Consider the following 12,210-nt stretch of genomic DNA (forward strand, 5'->3'; position numbering starts at 1 on the left):
GGGGGATCTCCTCCAAACCTCTGCTTTTAGAGGAAAATGTAGCCCTCAAACCACACCAAGGGAACCAGGAACACAAGTGGCTTGTGTCCTTTCCTATAACTGAGCTGGACACTGGCTACTTTTTTTTTTTTTTTTTTTTTTTGAGACGGAGTCTCGCTCTGCCGCCCAGGCTGGAGTGCAGTGGCCGGATCTCAGCTCACTGCAATCTCCGCCTCCCGGGTTCACGCCATTCTCCTGCCTCAGCCTCCCGAGTAGTTGGGACTACAGGCGCCCGCCACCGCGCCCGGCTAGTTTTTTGTATTTTTTAGTAGAGACGGGGTTTCACCGTGTTAGCCAGGATGGTCTCGATCTCCTGACCTCGTGATCCGCCCGTCTCAGCCTCCCAAAGTGCTGGGATTACAGGCTTGAGCCACCGCGCCCGGCCTACTTTTTTTTTTTTTTTTTTGAGACAGGGTCTCACTCTGCCACCCAGGCTGAGTGCAGTGGTGCCATCATGGCTCAGGGCAGCCTTGACCTCCTGGGTTCAAGTGATCCTCCTACCTCAGCCTCCTGAGATATTGGCACTACAGGCACATACCATCACACTTGCTAATTAAAACAATTTTTTCAGCTGAGTGTGGTGGCTCACGCCTATAATCCCAGCACTTCACAAGGCCGAGGTGGGCGGATCATTTGAGGTCAGGAGTTCGAGACCAACCTGACCAACATGGCAAAACCCTGTCTCTACTAAAAATACAAACATTAGCTGGCCATGGTGGTGCATGCCTGTAATCCCAGCTACTAGGGAGGCTGATGCACAAGAATTGCTTGAGCCTAGGAGGTGGAGGCTGCAGTGAGCTGAGATCACGCCACTGCACTCCAGCATGGTGACAGAGTGAGACTCTGTCTCAAAAAAAAAAAAAAAGTGTTTTTCATAGAGACAGGGGTCTTGCTATGTTGCCCAGGCTGGTCTCGAACAGCTGGGCTCAAGTGATCCTCTTGCCTTGGCCTCCCAAAGTGCTGGAATTACAGGTGTGAGTCACTGCTCCCAGGCTCAGCTGCTTTATTATAACTCCCACACTGATACCCATAGTTAGAAAATAGCTCCCTACCTGCCTGAGCATCTAGCACTCCTTTGGACATTATAGTTCTTCAAGAGCAAGCCCAAATTTAATCCACTGTACTCTCCCAAAATGAAGCCTCTAAGACTTGATGTAGGCAAGCTGGCACATCTACTTCTTACTCTTTGCATAAGCATCATATATCTGTCTCTATTTGGATCCACTCAGTTCCCCCCTCCTTACCCACAGAGCCTTCAATGTTCTTTTTCCATCTTTGCCCAAGGAAAATGACTAAAATTCTAAGATATAATATCATAACTTTATTCAGGAGATAATCAAATATAATACAGGGCTGACACTGACACACAGCTATGCATAAAAATTATATAAATCTGCTTGCTAGATTTTCCAGAAGAGGCCCAGTCATTATAAAAAATAAAGGGAAACCACGAGGGTGCCTAAATGACTGCAGTGTTTCAAGTAAGCGTAAGCATTTCCACACTCCCTTGTAGTGAAGGCAGCCCCAGGTGAAGGTGGTCCTACTAGCAGGAAGATTAGGAGGCAGCAGCTGTGCAGAAGCCATGTTTCCTGGCCCTGCCAGAGCTCAACGATAGGCCTTGTTGAACTCCAGGAGAGCCCACCGCTTGTTCTCCGTTGCCTGCTTGAGTACGGTGTACTCTTTCACCAGCCTGTCAAACTCTTCCCCAAGGACCTCATAGGAGTTCAGGACCTGTCTTGACTTCTCCATGTCCTGCTCCTGTAGGTGAATGGCTCCCTCCAAACGGTCCCTAAGAGCCCGGGCAGAGAAGGTACAATATAAGGATGCTGCTCCTCAGAAAGTAGTAGACAAAAATGAAAACTTTTTCTTTCTTTTTTTGAGACGGAGTCTCGCTCTGTCATGGAGGCTGGAGTGCAATGGTATGATCTTGGCTCACTGCGGCCTCCGCCTCCTGAGTTCAAGCGATTCTCCTGCCTCAGCCTCCCGAGCAGCTGGAACCACAGGCACACACCACCATGCACAGCTAATTTTTGCATTTTTTTAGTAGAGACAGGGTTTCACCATACTGGCCAGGCTAGTCTCAAACTCCTGACCTCAAGCAATCCGCCAACCTCAGCCTCCCAAAGTGCTGGGATTACAGGTGTGAGCCACCGTGCCTGGCCAAAAATGGCAACATCTTTAAATAAATGAGTTTAGGGAATGTGAGAATCACCTGTGAACAGCTATACCAGACTCTTAGGAGTTCTCACCTAATCAGACGATGAACTTCCACTTTCTCAACAGTGTAAGTGTCGGACAAAATCTTTAGCTCCTCCATCCTGACAGAGGGAAGAAAGAAATGGCAAGTGGAAGGTCCCTGATAGCAGCAGGATTGGGAATGGACACAGTACCTGCTGATGGTCAAGGTGTGGGCTAAGCACTGATAGGATAAACAAGGTCACTCTAAATTCCCGAGCAATTGATCTCACAGTAAAGTGCCTATTTCAGAAGGCTGTAAAAGAAAAGTCTCAAGGATGTTGAAAGCTTTGGGGTAATCCAAAAGGTAATACTCCTATGTGACATTTACTGGATACCCACAAGGTGCTAGGATAAGGGAGAGGAAAGAGATTAGGGTGAGGGATAGAGGGCTGATATGTGAGACAGAATCCCTTAGATCCACAGGGGTCACAGCTCACCTTAGCTTAAGGATCATAGCACTGCATTTGACTTCCAGGTACTGGGCATTGATGCGGTCTAGCTCGGATTGAGTCTTCAGCCGGTGTTCCTGAAGAAGCCTCTGCAGCAAAGTGAGGCAGCGGAGAAGCACCTGAGCCCCAGATGGAGGAAGAAGAGGGCATAAATATAGTAGAAAGGAGCGTAGATCAGGAATCTTTGGCTTCCCCAAAAGTGCTCCTGGGGTCAGGATAAAGGAAAGGGGCTGTCCCATGCCCTGATAAACCTGGGAGTAAGTAGCACTCTTCTTCTCCAGCAGCAACATCTGTTCCTTCTGTTGGCTCTTGGCATCCTGGCACTGCTGCTGCTCACCCACCAGAACCTCTGCGAGTTTCCACACCTTTGCTGCCTTCACGGTTTCACTGTCAGCATCTGGGCAAAGGGGGCAGAGGACTGACAGGAAAACCCTAATCGCTACAACCCCTCTAAAGCAACTTCCCAGTGCCCCTATCCTATATCTAGCCCCACAAATCCTGCCTAATAACAGGTTTTCTTCTAATAATCTATTAAAAATGGCCCCATTCTGGGCTGGGCATGGTGGCTCATGCCTGCAATCCTAGCACCGCAATCCTAGCCAAGGCAGGAAGATTGCTTGAGCCCAAGAGTTCAAGACCAGTTTGGGCAACATAGTGAGACCCTGTCTCTACAAAAAAATTCTAAAATATTAGTTAGGCATACTATGTGCCTGTAGTGCCAGCTACTTGGGAGGCTGAGGTGAGAGGATCACTTGAGTCCAGAAGGTCGAGGCTGCAGTGAGGTTTGATTGTGCCACTGCACTCCAGCCTGGGTGACAGAGTTTAAAAAAAAAGAGGAGGAGGGGGGCGTCTGGTTCTCATAATTATTAAATAAATTATCTTCACTCTTACCTTTGATTCCAGATTTGGACCTTAATTCTTTTTTTTTTTTTTTTTTGAGATGGAGTCTTGCACTGTCACCTTGGCTGGATGCAGTGGCACAATCTCAGCTCACTGCAACCTCCATCTCCCAGGTTCAAGCAATTCTCCTGCCTAAGCCTCCCAAGAAGCTGGGATTACACACGCCCGCCACCACACCCAGCTAATTTTTTGTATTTTTAGTAGAGACGGGGTTTCACTATGTTGGCCAGGTTGGTCTTGAATGCCTGACTTCATGATCCACCCACCTCGGTCTTCCAAAGTGCTGGGATTACAGGCGTGAGCCACCGCGCCAGGCCCGGACCTTAATTCTTAAGTCATAGAAATGGTTTAGGGAGGCCAAGTGTGGTGGCTCATGCCTGTAATCCCAGCACTTTGGGAGCCCGAGGCGGGTAGATCACCTGAGGTCAGGAGATTGAGACCATCCTGGCTAACATGGTGAAACCCCAACTCTACTAAAAATACAAAAAATTAGCCAGGCGTGATGGCAGGCACTTGTAATCCCAGCTACTTGGGAGGCTGAGGCAGGAGAATGGAGTGAACCTGGGAGGTGGAGCTTGCAGTGAGCTGAGACCACGCCACTGCACTCCAACCTGGGGGACAGAGCGAGACTCCGTCTCAAAAAAAAAAAAAAGATACACATTCAGGGTGGTCAGACTCAAATAAGAAAATCATTATACAGAAGCAAGTAAAAGCTGAAATATGAATACTACATCTAGAAACACATTATTATAAACAGCTTGACATAAATGGTATTATACCCTCCAAGTTTATACAGAGAGTATAAGGTGTTCTATGAGTCTGAACTTTCCTCCCTAAACCATTCGGAACCTCCTGAGAGAACTCATCCTTCCCTGCAGCAGGAGGACACTCCCACTTGGTATCTTGCTGAATAAAGAGTCCTTACAAAAGTCCTTGTTTTGGCTGGGCGTGGTGGCTCACACCTGTAATCTCAGCACTTTGGGAGGCCCAGGCAGGAGGATCACTTGAGGTCGGGAGTTCCAGACCAGCCTAATCAACATGGAGAAACCCCATCTCTACTAAAAATACAAAATTAGCTGAGCGGGGTGCCGCATGGCTGTAATCCCAGCTACTCGGGAGGCTGAGGCAGGAGAATCACTTGGACCTGGGAGGCAGAGGTTGCAGTGAACAGAAATGGCACCATTGCACTCTAGCCTGGGCAACAGGAGCGAAACTCCATCTCAAAAAAAAGTCCTTGTTTTTATTCCACCAGCAATGAAACAAATAAGCATCTCTGATGGGTCTAAACCTCTGTCCCAAATCTAAAATCAAAATATATTAGTCTCAAAAGAGCAGACCAGGAACCCTGAAGTCCAGCTGTGAGCAGAACAGAGAGCTAGCACTCACCTGAATTGGGATCATAGTAGCAGAGCAGAGTGAAACATTTCTTTTTGAGCTGCTCCTCTACTTCTTGCTGTAGCCGAGCCCTCATCCACACAAAATCCTAGTCACAGAAGTAAAAGCAGAAATGCAAATAGACTGTAGGAACTAGGACATCTCAGCAATGAATACATGATGATAACCCGAACAATAGCCAAAGAAAATGCATCAAGAGACATCAGAGAGACTCATTTTCACCTATCCATTAGCGAAGAATAAAATGACTGTTAAGACCCCATGTTGGTGAGCACATGGGGGATCCAGGAGTCCTGAAAATACCTTTCTGGATAGCAGTTTGGCATTAGGTACCAATATTGTATATGAGTATGCACTGACTCAGGAATCCCACTTTTAGCACCAACACTACAGAAATAATCATACAAAGGTAAAGACACATATGAACCAGCATGTTCATCTCCCTGTGGTTTCTAACAGCAAAAATGTGGAAACAACCTTAATATCCATCAATAAGGTTAAGCAAATTATTCTACATCCATACAGTAGAATCCTAGCAGAGATTTAAACTGATGACATAACACTAAGCACTATGTGCCTAGATACTTTGCTAAGAGTGCTATAAAAGGTATCATCTAATATACATTTATGTATTGACTTGAAAAGAAATCCGAAATATATTACATGAAAATAGACTGTACTTTTCTTTTTTTGAGACAGGGTCTCACTCTGCCCAGGCTGCAGTACAGTGGCATGATCACAGCTCACTACAGCCTTGACCTCCCACCCTCAAGTCAACCTCCCTTCTCAGTCTCCCGAGTAGCTGGGACTACAGGTGTGCACCACCACACCTGGCTAATTTTTCTTTTTTTTTTTTTTTTTTGGTAGAAATGAGGTCTCACTATATTGCCCAGGCTGGTCTTGAACTCCTGGACTCAAGTGATCCTCCCACCTCAGCCTCCCAAAGTGCTAAGATTATAGGCAGAAGTCACTACACTCAGACTTATACTCTCTGTATAAGCATGAAGGGTATAATACCATTTATGTCAAGCTATTTATAATAATATTGTGCTTCTAGATGCAGTATTTCAGCTTTTACTTGCTCCTATGTAACGTTTTTCTTATTTGAGTCTGACCACCCTGAATGTGTATCATTTTTACAAAAACAATAAAGCTTGACAAAAAACATTTTAAAGATATGGGAGAAATTAAACTATTTCATTTATTTGGTTCCAATATCTCCCCGCCAACCTCTGAGAGTGGCATGAGTTCCAGAAGGTCCGCTTTCTCCATCCCCAGCAGTGGAGGTATCTCCCTCTCCTGGCTAGGACCTAAGAGCCGCATCAGTTCAGTTACAAGTAGCCGCTGTTCAAGGGTCTCATGAAACTGACAGAATAAAAAACAGAAAGAGGTGACTATAAAACTTCTCCCACTCCACCTCTTCCATCCTCATGAACCATTTTTTCACATATTTTCAAAGTCCTCAAATATGTCATCTCCCCTCAGATAACTCAGCTGCAAGTGACTTCTCCTGTCAATGTTTGTATTTCAAACTCTGATAACACATCCACTCCTTCCCATAACTACAGTCCATTTCTCTTCTGACAACCCATTTCTCAAAGCTCCTACTTCCCCTAGATCACATCATAAGACAAAGCCACAGTTGGCCTGGTGGTTCTTGTACCTGGTTTCTTTCACCTCACTTTTTTTTGAGACTGAGTCTTGCTCTGTCACCCAGGCTGGAGTGCTGTGGCACAATCTTGGCTCACTGCAACCTCCGCCTCCCGGGTTCAAGCGATACTCCTGCCTCAGCCTCCCAAGTAGCTGGGATTATAGGCATATGCCAGTGTGTCTGGTTAATTTTTGTATTTTTAGTAGAGATGGGGTTTTACCATGTTAGCCAGGCTGGTCTCAAACTCCTGACCTCAAGTGATCAGCTTGCATCGGGCTCCCAAAGTGCTGGGATTACAGGTGTGAGCCATCACGCCCAGCCTTTGCCTCACCTTTTTGTCCTCAGAAGTTACATTTGTGTCTTGCATCTTCACATAGTAGTCCACAAGCAACTCTTGAATGACTCTATGTAAAATCTCAGACCTCAGCCATGTTGTCTTATGCAGTCGAACCTCCTTCCATGCCTAGAAATCCAAAAAATCTCAGGTAGGAACCTCTCTCTCTCTCAGGATTTTCCCTTCTTCTTATCTCTTCTTCCAAAGCCCTTACCTGAGCCTGCTCCTTTGCCAGGGTGAGGCTTAAGCCACTCTCATCTACATGCTGTGAGAGATTCAGGAGAAGCTTGCTGAAGTATGGGTTCTGTAACAAGTCCTCTTTACTCAGGTTACAAGGAGGAAGTTGTTTGCTGCACACTTAACATCATGTCCCCACAGGTACAAAAAAACAAAAAAGATGCAGACTCTTACTTTACATAATTGAGCATAACTTAATACTTCCAAAAAACCCCTAGGATTTTTATAGGAAAGATTGCTAAATCTAATGAGTTTTTTTAAAATCCACAAATAAACTAGGGGTGATATTCAAGGTAACAAGCATTTATATTATATATAAAGATATTAAGGGGGAATAAGTAATAAAGTAAGATCTTAAGAAATGGAAATGCGGTTGGTACATATTAGACAAATCGAATAAAAATTAAGGGACCATTAGTAGGAATCACAATGCACGAAATGCCTCATTCATCCAAAATTAATAGAGTTCTTGAAGTAGGGGAGAAAAAAACAACACGTGAAGTTCCAACTTTGGATGTGATGTCTAGTCACGTAAACAAGACTAACAGAATACACTCAGAGTAAGTTAAACGTTCAACTAACCAAATTTTTCTTTCTTCTTGAGACAGGGTCTCACTCTGTCACCTAGGCTGGAGTGCAGTGGCACAATCACAGCTCACTGCAGCCTTAACCTCCCCAGATCAAGCAATCCTTCCACCTCCTGAGTAGCTGATACTACAAGGCAAACCACCATGACTGGCTAATTTTTTTTTCTTTTTACAGACAGGGTCTCACTACATTGCCCAGGCTGGTCTCGAACTCTTGGGCTCAAGTGATCCTCCCACCTTGGCCTCTCAAAGTGCTGGGATTACAGGTGTGAGTCACCACAGCTGGCCCAAATTCTTTTTTTTTTTTCTTTTGAGATGGAGTTTTGCTCTTGTTGCCCAGGCTAGAGTGCAATGGCACAATCTTGGCTCACTGCAACCTCCACCTCCCGGGTTCAAACGATTCTCCTGCCTCAGCGTCCTGAGTAGCTGGGATTACAGGCATGCACCACCACGCTCGGCTAATTTTTGTTGTTTTTTTTTTTTGAGACGGAGTCTCCCTCTGTCGCCCAAGCTGAAGTGCAATGGCACTATCTCAGCTCACTGCAAGCTCCGCCTCCCGGATTCACACCATTCTCCTGCCTCAGCCTCCCCAGTAGCTGGGACTACAGGCACCCACCACCATGCCCGGCTATTTTTTTTTTTTTTTTTTTTTGTATTTTTAGTAGAGGCGGGGTTTCACTGTGTTAGCCAGGATGGTCTTGATCTCCTGACCTCGTGATCCGCCCGCCTCAGCCTCCCAAAGTGCTGGGATTACAGGCCCGAGCCACCGCGCCCGGCCTCTAATTTTTGTATTTTTAGTAGAGACGGGGTTTCTCCATGTTGGTCAGGCTGGTCTCAAACTCCCAACCTCAGGTGATCCACCCGCCTTGTCCTCCCAAAGTGCTGGGATTACAGGCATGAGGCACCACATCCAGCCAGCTGGCCCAAATTCTTATAATTGTCAGTAGAGTAAAGTAACCCATGTAGATACAAAACAGCATAGGCATGAGAAAAAAGTGTAAGAAATTGAGATCCTCTGGTTATTCCATATGCTCAAGGAGCTTTCTTTCCATTTCTTTTTCCATATGCTCTTTCTTGGGGTCTTTAACCTCTACTTACCAAAACACCCAAATTTTCATTCTTTGGAACATCATATCCAAAGTCTTCTTGGGAAATAAGAAATCTCTCTTTTTCCCTAAGGTACTGAAGCATCCAATATGGAAATAGTCAAGATATAGAAAATGCAAGCTCTTGAAGGATTCAAGATATATAAAGGATCTGAGATATGGAAATAACTCAAGATATAGAAGGATCTGAAATTTTGGAGACTAAGATATGAGAATATTTAAGACACAGGTAGGAAGGACGCCTTCAAGGAATTTGCTGGCTACCCTTATTTTTATAATATGCTTGCTAACATCAGCATGGGAGCATCTTGAGTTTTTAGTCTACTACACAAGCAGATATTGAACCAACATTAACAGAAATTAGTATAGTATGTTTTCCAGTAAGAGAGTGTTCAAGGATCTCCATGTATTCCAGTTTCCTCAGAAACATAGGCTTCTGTGAGGAAAAACATACTGGGGAAACTTAGAAATCTTTTTTTTTTTTTTGAGACGGAGTCTTGCTCTGTTGCCTAGGCTGGAGTGCAGTGGCGCGATCTCAGCTCACTGCAAGCTCCACCTCCCGGGTTCACGCCATTCTCCTGCCTCAGCCTCCTGAGTAGCTGGGATACAGGTGCCCGCCACCATGCCCAGCTAATTTTTTGTATTTTTAGTAGAGACAGGGTTTCATCGTGTTAGCCAGGATGGTCTCGATCTCCTGACCTCATGATCTGCCCACCTTGGCCTCCCAAAGTGCTGGGATTACAGGTGTGAGCCAAGAAATCCTTTTTACTAGAAAACACAAGAACCTGGATAAGACCTCTCTGGATAAATCATCAAACCTTTTGCAAATGACTACTCTTACCTTGTTGAAGTATTTCCATCCCTTCTCCAGGTGAGCAAAAATCCCCGGATGCCATTTGATTTTCTTGGGATTCTAATCTGTGGAACCAAGTGAAAGAAAACAAAAAGATGAATAAACAGCTGGCTACTTCAAGGACACTATCTTAGGTTCAAATTTGTTGTCTACAAGCTGGAAAGAAACCTCAAGGATGACTTTTATAGAGGGCCTGTATCACCCACCCTGGGTCCCAAGCTCTTACACAAGTTTTATGGACAAACAAATTTGCAAGTGCCAAAACATGTCACATTCTAAGCACACACATGTTTCCACTTGCTCCAAGCTGTCCCAAAGGAGCCTCCTAAAAAGAGAGCTTTCCAATTCACTGAGTCTAAACAAGAGGATTCTCCACCACCACCACCATTATGCCAAAGTTAAAACTGAGCTGCAGCTTCCCAGTTATGAGTGAACTGAGGGAAAAGGGAAAAAAAATCAAAGTCTACTTTTTCCCCCCAAATAACGCAGCTATCATATTCCATAATACTTTTTTCGTGCTTCTTTAACTTTCATCTAAGATCTGTTGGTAGTTTTTTTTATCGTTAATTCTAGAATCATCCTTCAGGAATGACAAATCATTCCACACTTGAACAACAACTGGTTTTCACATAACAGCCTAAAAAGAACCTGGAGGAAAGAGCATGCCAGGAAGACTGACAGTGAGGTCAGTGGCAAAAGAGTAATGCAAAGGCCTAATGTGGCTGCAGCCGGGACTGCTGTGGGTGTTTTGCCAGAACATGGAGTTCGCTGAAAGGAATGACACCAACACAGGGGCGGTAAAGATGGGCACAGTTTGGCCTCAGGAGACAAAAATTTTCCCTTGACATTACATGTTTTTGCTCTGCCCCTTTTTCTTGGAGTAAGGTATCAAACTCCAAAGGGCAGCTGAGCCTCCCAAAGCCGAAGAGGCATTGAAGGTTATTATGATTTAACGCTTCATGTTTATAGAACATTTGGTTTACTCGATCGTTTTATGAGTAACATCAAAGTAACTACTCATTTGTTTTCTAACATGGTCTAGAGGGGGACGCAGCTGAGAAGGCAGAATGCTGGGACTTAATTTGCAGCTAGGCCGTTGCTTCCGTGAACTTAAGGAAAATGCTTTTTTCTGTGCCAAACTTTTTCCGCCTGCAAAACTGAGATAACAATTCCTGCCTTGGACGAGACATTAAGAATTAATAACACAATCGACTTGTCAACAAAAGCCACTACTTAGTTAAGCTCAGTGTTTTAACAATTCTGTTTATCGTTGATCTATGACTGCAAATAAAAAGTTTTGCAGGCAAATTTCGCACTTGGAAATGAGGACCAACCCAAATTTCAAAAAGCCAGCTGTTCGTCCCTCCCTAGGGTAAGTGTCCCCTTGCGTTTTTTAGGGTGCCTTTCTTTACTCTTCTTAAAGGTTACAGGGCGTGAACCGCAATCAGGCTCGATTCTCCACCCTCTGCACTCAGACGTGTTAAAACGCTGTTACAGGGACCCAAGCATTTAAATGTTCTGACTCAGACGTCTTTTAAATTCTTAGAGCTGTCTTTACACGCTGCACTGAACGTTAAATTGATTTTACAGGTATTTTCACAAGATATGACCCTTACAGGGCTCGAGATGAATCAAAATGCAGAACGGGCTCTCCCGCGCCTACTTCCCTTCTGTCTGGGCGGCCAAAGATTCCCAAGGGCGACGACTCTCCGGCCGTGGAGGCCGGCGACTGGCCGGAATGACTCTCCCCGAGCTCCTCTTCCCCGAAGCCCCGCCCGCCGACCCTCTAAAGCAAACCTGCACACCCTGGGGCAGCTGAAGCTCTCAAGGCGGTGCCGAGAACCTCGGCTGGGGCGGGCTGGTCAGCAGCGTCTACACCCCAGAATCCGCCCGCACCGGGGCTCCGGAACCTCTTGTTCGGGCCCGGCGCAGGGGCTGGGGGAAGTGAGGCCCGGAAAGACCAAGCTGGAAGGCCGGGGAAAGGGAAGGAGCCGAAAGTGCACTAGAGGCTGCGTCGAAGGAGGTGGAGGCGGGGCCACACTCGAGGCGGGAACGGCAGGCCCCGCCCCTCAACGGGTGCGCGCCCTGGGTTCCCAACGCCCTGGGTTCGCACGCTCGGGTTATGGAACCCGGACTGGAAAACAGGATGGTCTCGGAAAGGCTTTTTTGCCCCTTCTCCTTAGTGCCTCTCCAGTGAAGGGCAGATGCTGAGAAAATGGTAGTAATTGCTAACATTTATTGAGGGCCTACGATGAGTCAGGCACTAGGCCAAGCATTTTGCTTGCCTTGCCTCGTTTAGTTTTTGCTGTTGTTTTGTTTTGTTTTTGAGACGGAGTCTCGCTCTGTCGCCCAGGCTGGGTTGCAGTGGTGCAATCTCCGCTTACTGCAAGCTCCGCCTCCCGGGTTCAAGCAATTCTCTTC

At 46.0% G+C, this 12,210-nt stretch overlaps 1 protein-coding gene and 1 long non-coding RNA gene across 10 annotated transcripts; both read right to left on the minus strand.

The window, feature by feature from the left end:
* Positions 1-1,340: 1,340 nt before the first annotated feature.
* HAUS4 (HAUS augmin like complex subunit 4) lies at positions 1,341-11,809 on the minus strand. 9 transcript variants are annotated; one of them, XM_015143380.3, is made up of 10 exons: positions 11,595-11,809; positions 9,778-9,854; positions 7,221-7,363; positions 7,004-7,135; positions 6,252-6,386; positions 5,013-5,109; positions 2,978-3,123; positions 2,715-2,845; positions 2,289-2,357; positions 1,341-1,828 (listed from the first exon to the last, which is right to left on the minus strand). In XM_015143380.3, the coding sequence occupies exons 2-10, from the start codon at positions 9,830-9,832 to the stop codon at positions 1,645-1,647; spliced, it is 1,092 nt and encodes a 363-aa protein (XP_014998866.1). In that variant the 5' UTR covers positions 9,833-9,854; positions 11,595-11,809; the 3' UTR covers positions 1,341-1,644. The 9 variants fall into 9 exon arrangements, with proteins under 9 accessions (XP_014998866.1, XP_014998863.1, XP_014998867.1 ...); XM_015143377.3 differs by having other exon boundaries at positions 2,978-3,144; XM_015143381.3 differs by having other exon boundaries at positions 11,587-11,809.
* On the minus strand, positions 3,643-4,302 carry LOC144330183 (uncharacterized). Its single transcript, XR_013396127.1, has 2 exons — positions 4,188-4,302; positions 3,643-3,754 (listed from the first exon to the last, which is right to left on the minus strand). It is a non-coding gene; the product is annotated as an uncharacterized LOC144330183 (long non-coding RNA).
* Positions 11,810-12,210: the final 401 nt, after the last annotated feature.

Source organism: Macaca mulatta, chromosome 7, assembly GCF_049350105.2.
Source record: "Macaca mulatta isolate MMU2019108-1 chromosome 7, T2T-MMU8v2.0, whole genome shotgun sequence".
Classification (NCBI taxonomy): domain Eukaryota; kingdom Metazoa; phylum Chordata; class Mammalia; order Primates; family Cercopithecidae; genus Macaca; species Macaca mulatta.

Excerpts from the sequence above, each read along its gene's own strand:
- HAUS4 (XM_015143377.3), bottom strand. The coding sequence starts at position 9,832 with ATGGCATCCGGGGATTTTTGCTCACCTGGAGAAGGGATGGAAATACTT. Across the intron at positions 3,145-5,012 it reads CTACTATGATCCCAATTCAG|TCCTCTGCCCCCTTTGCCCA; the intron begins GTGAGTGCTAGC and ends TTTTCCTGTCAG. Across the intron at positions 2,846-2,977 it reads AGAGTGCTACTTACTCCCAG|GTGCTTCTCCGCTGCCTCAC; the intron begins GTTTATCAGGGC and ends TCTGGGGCTCAG.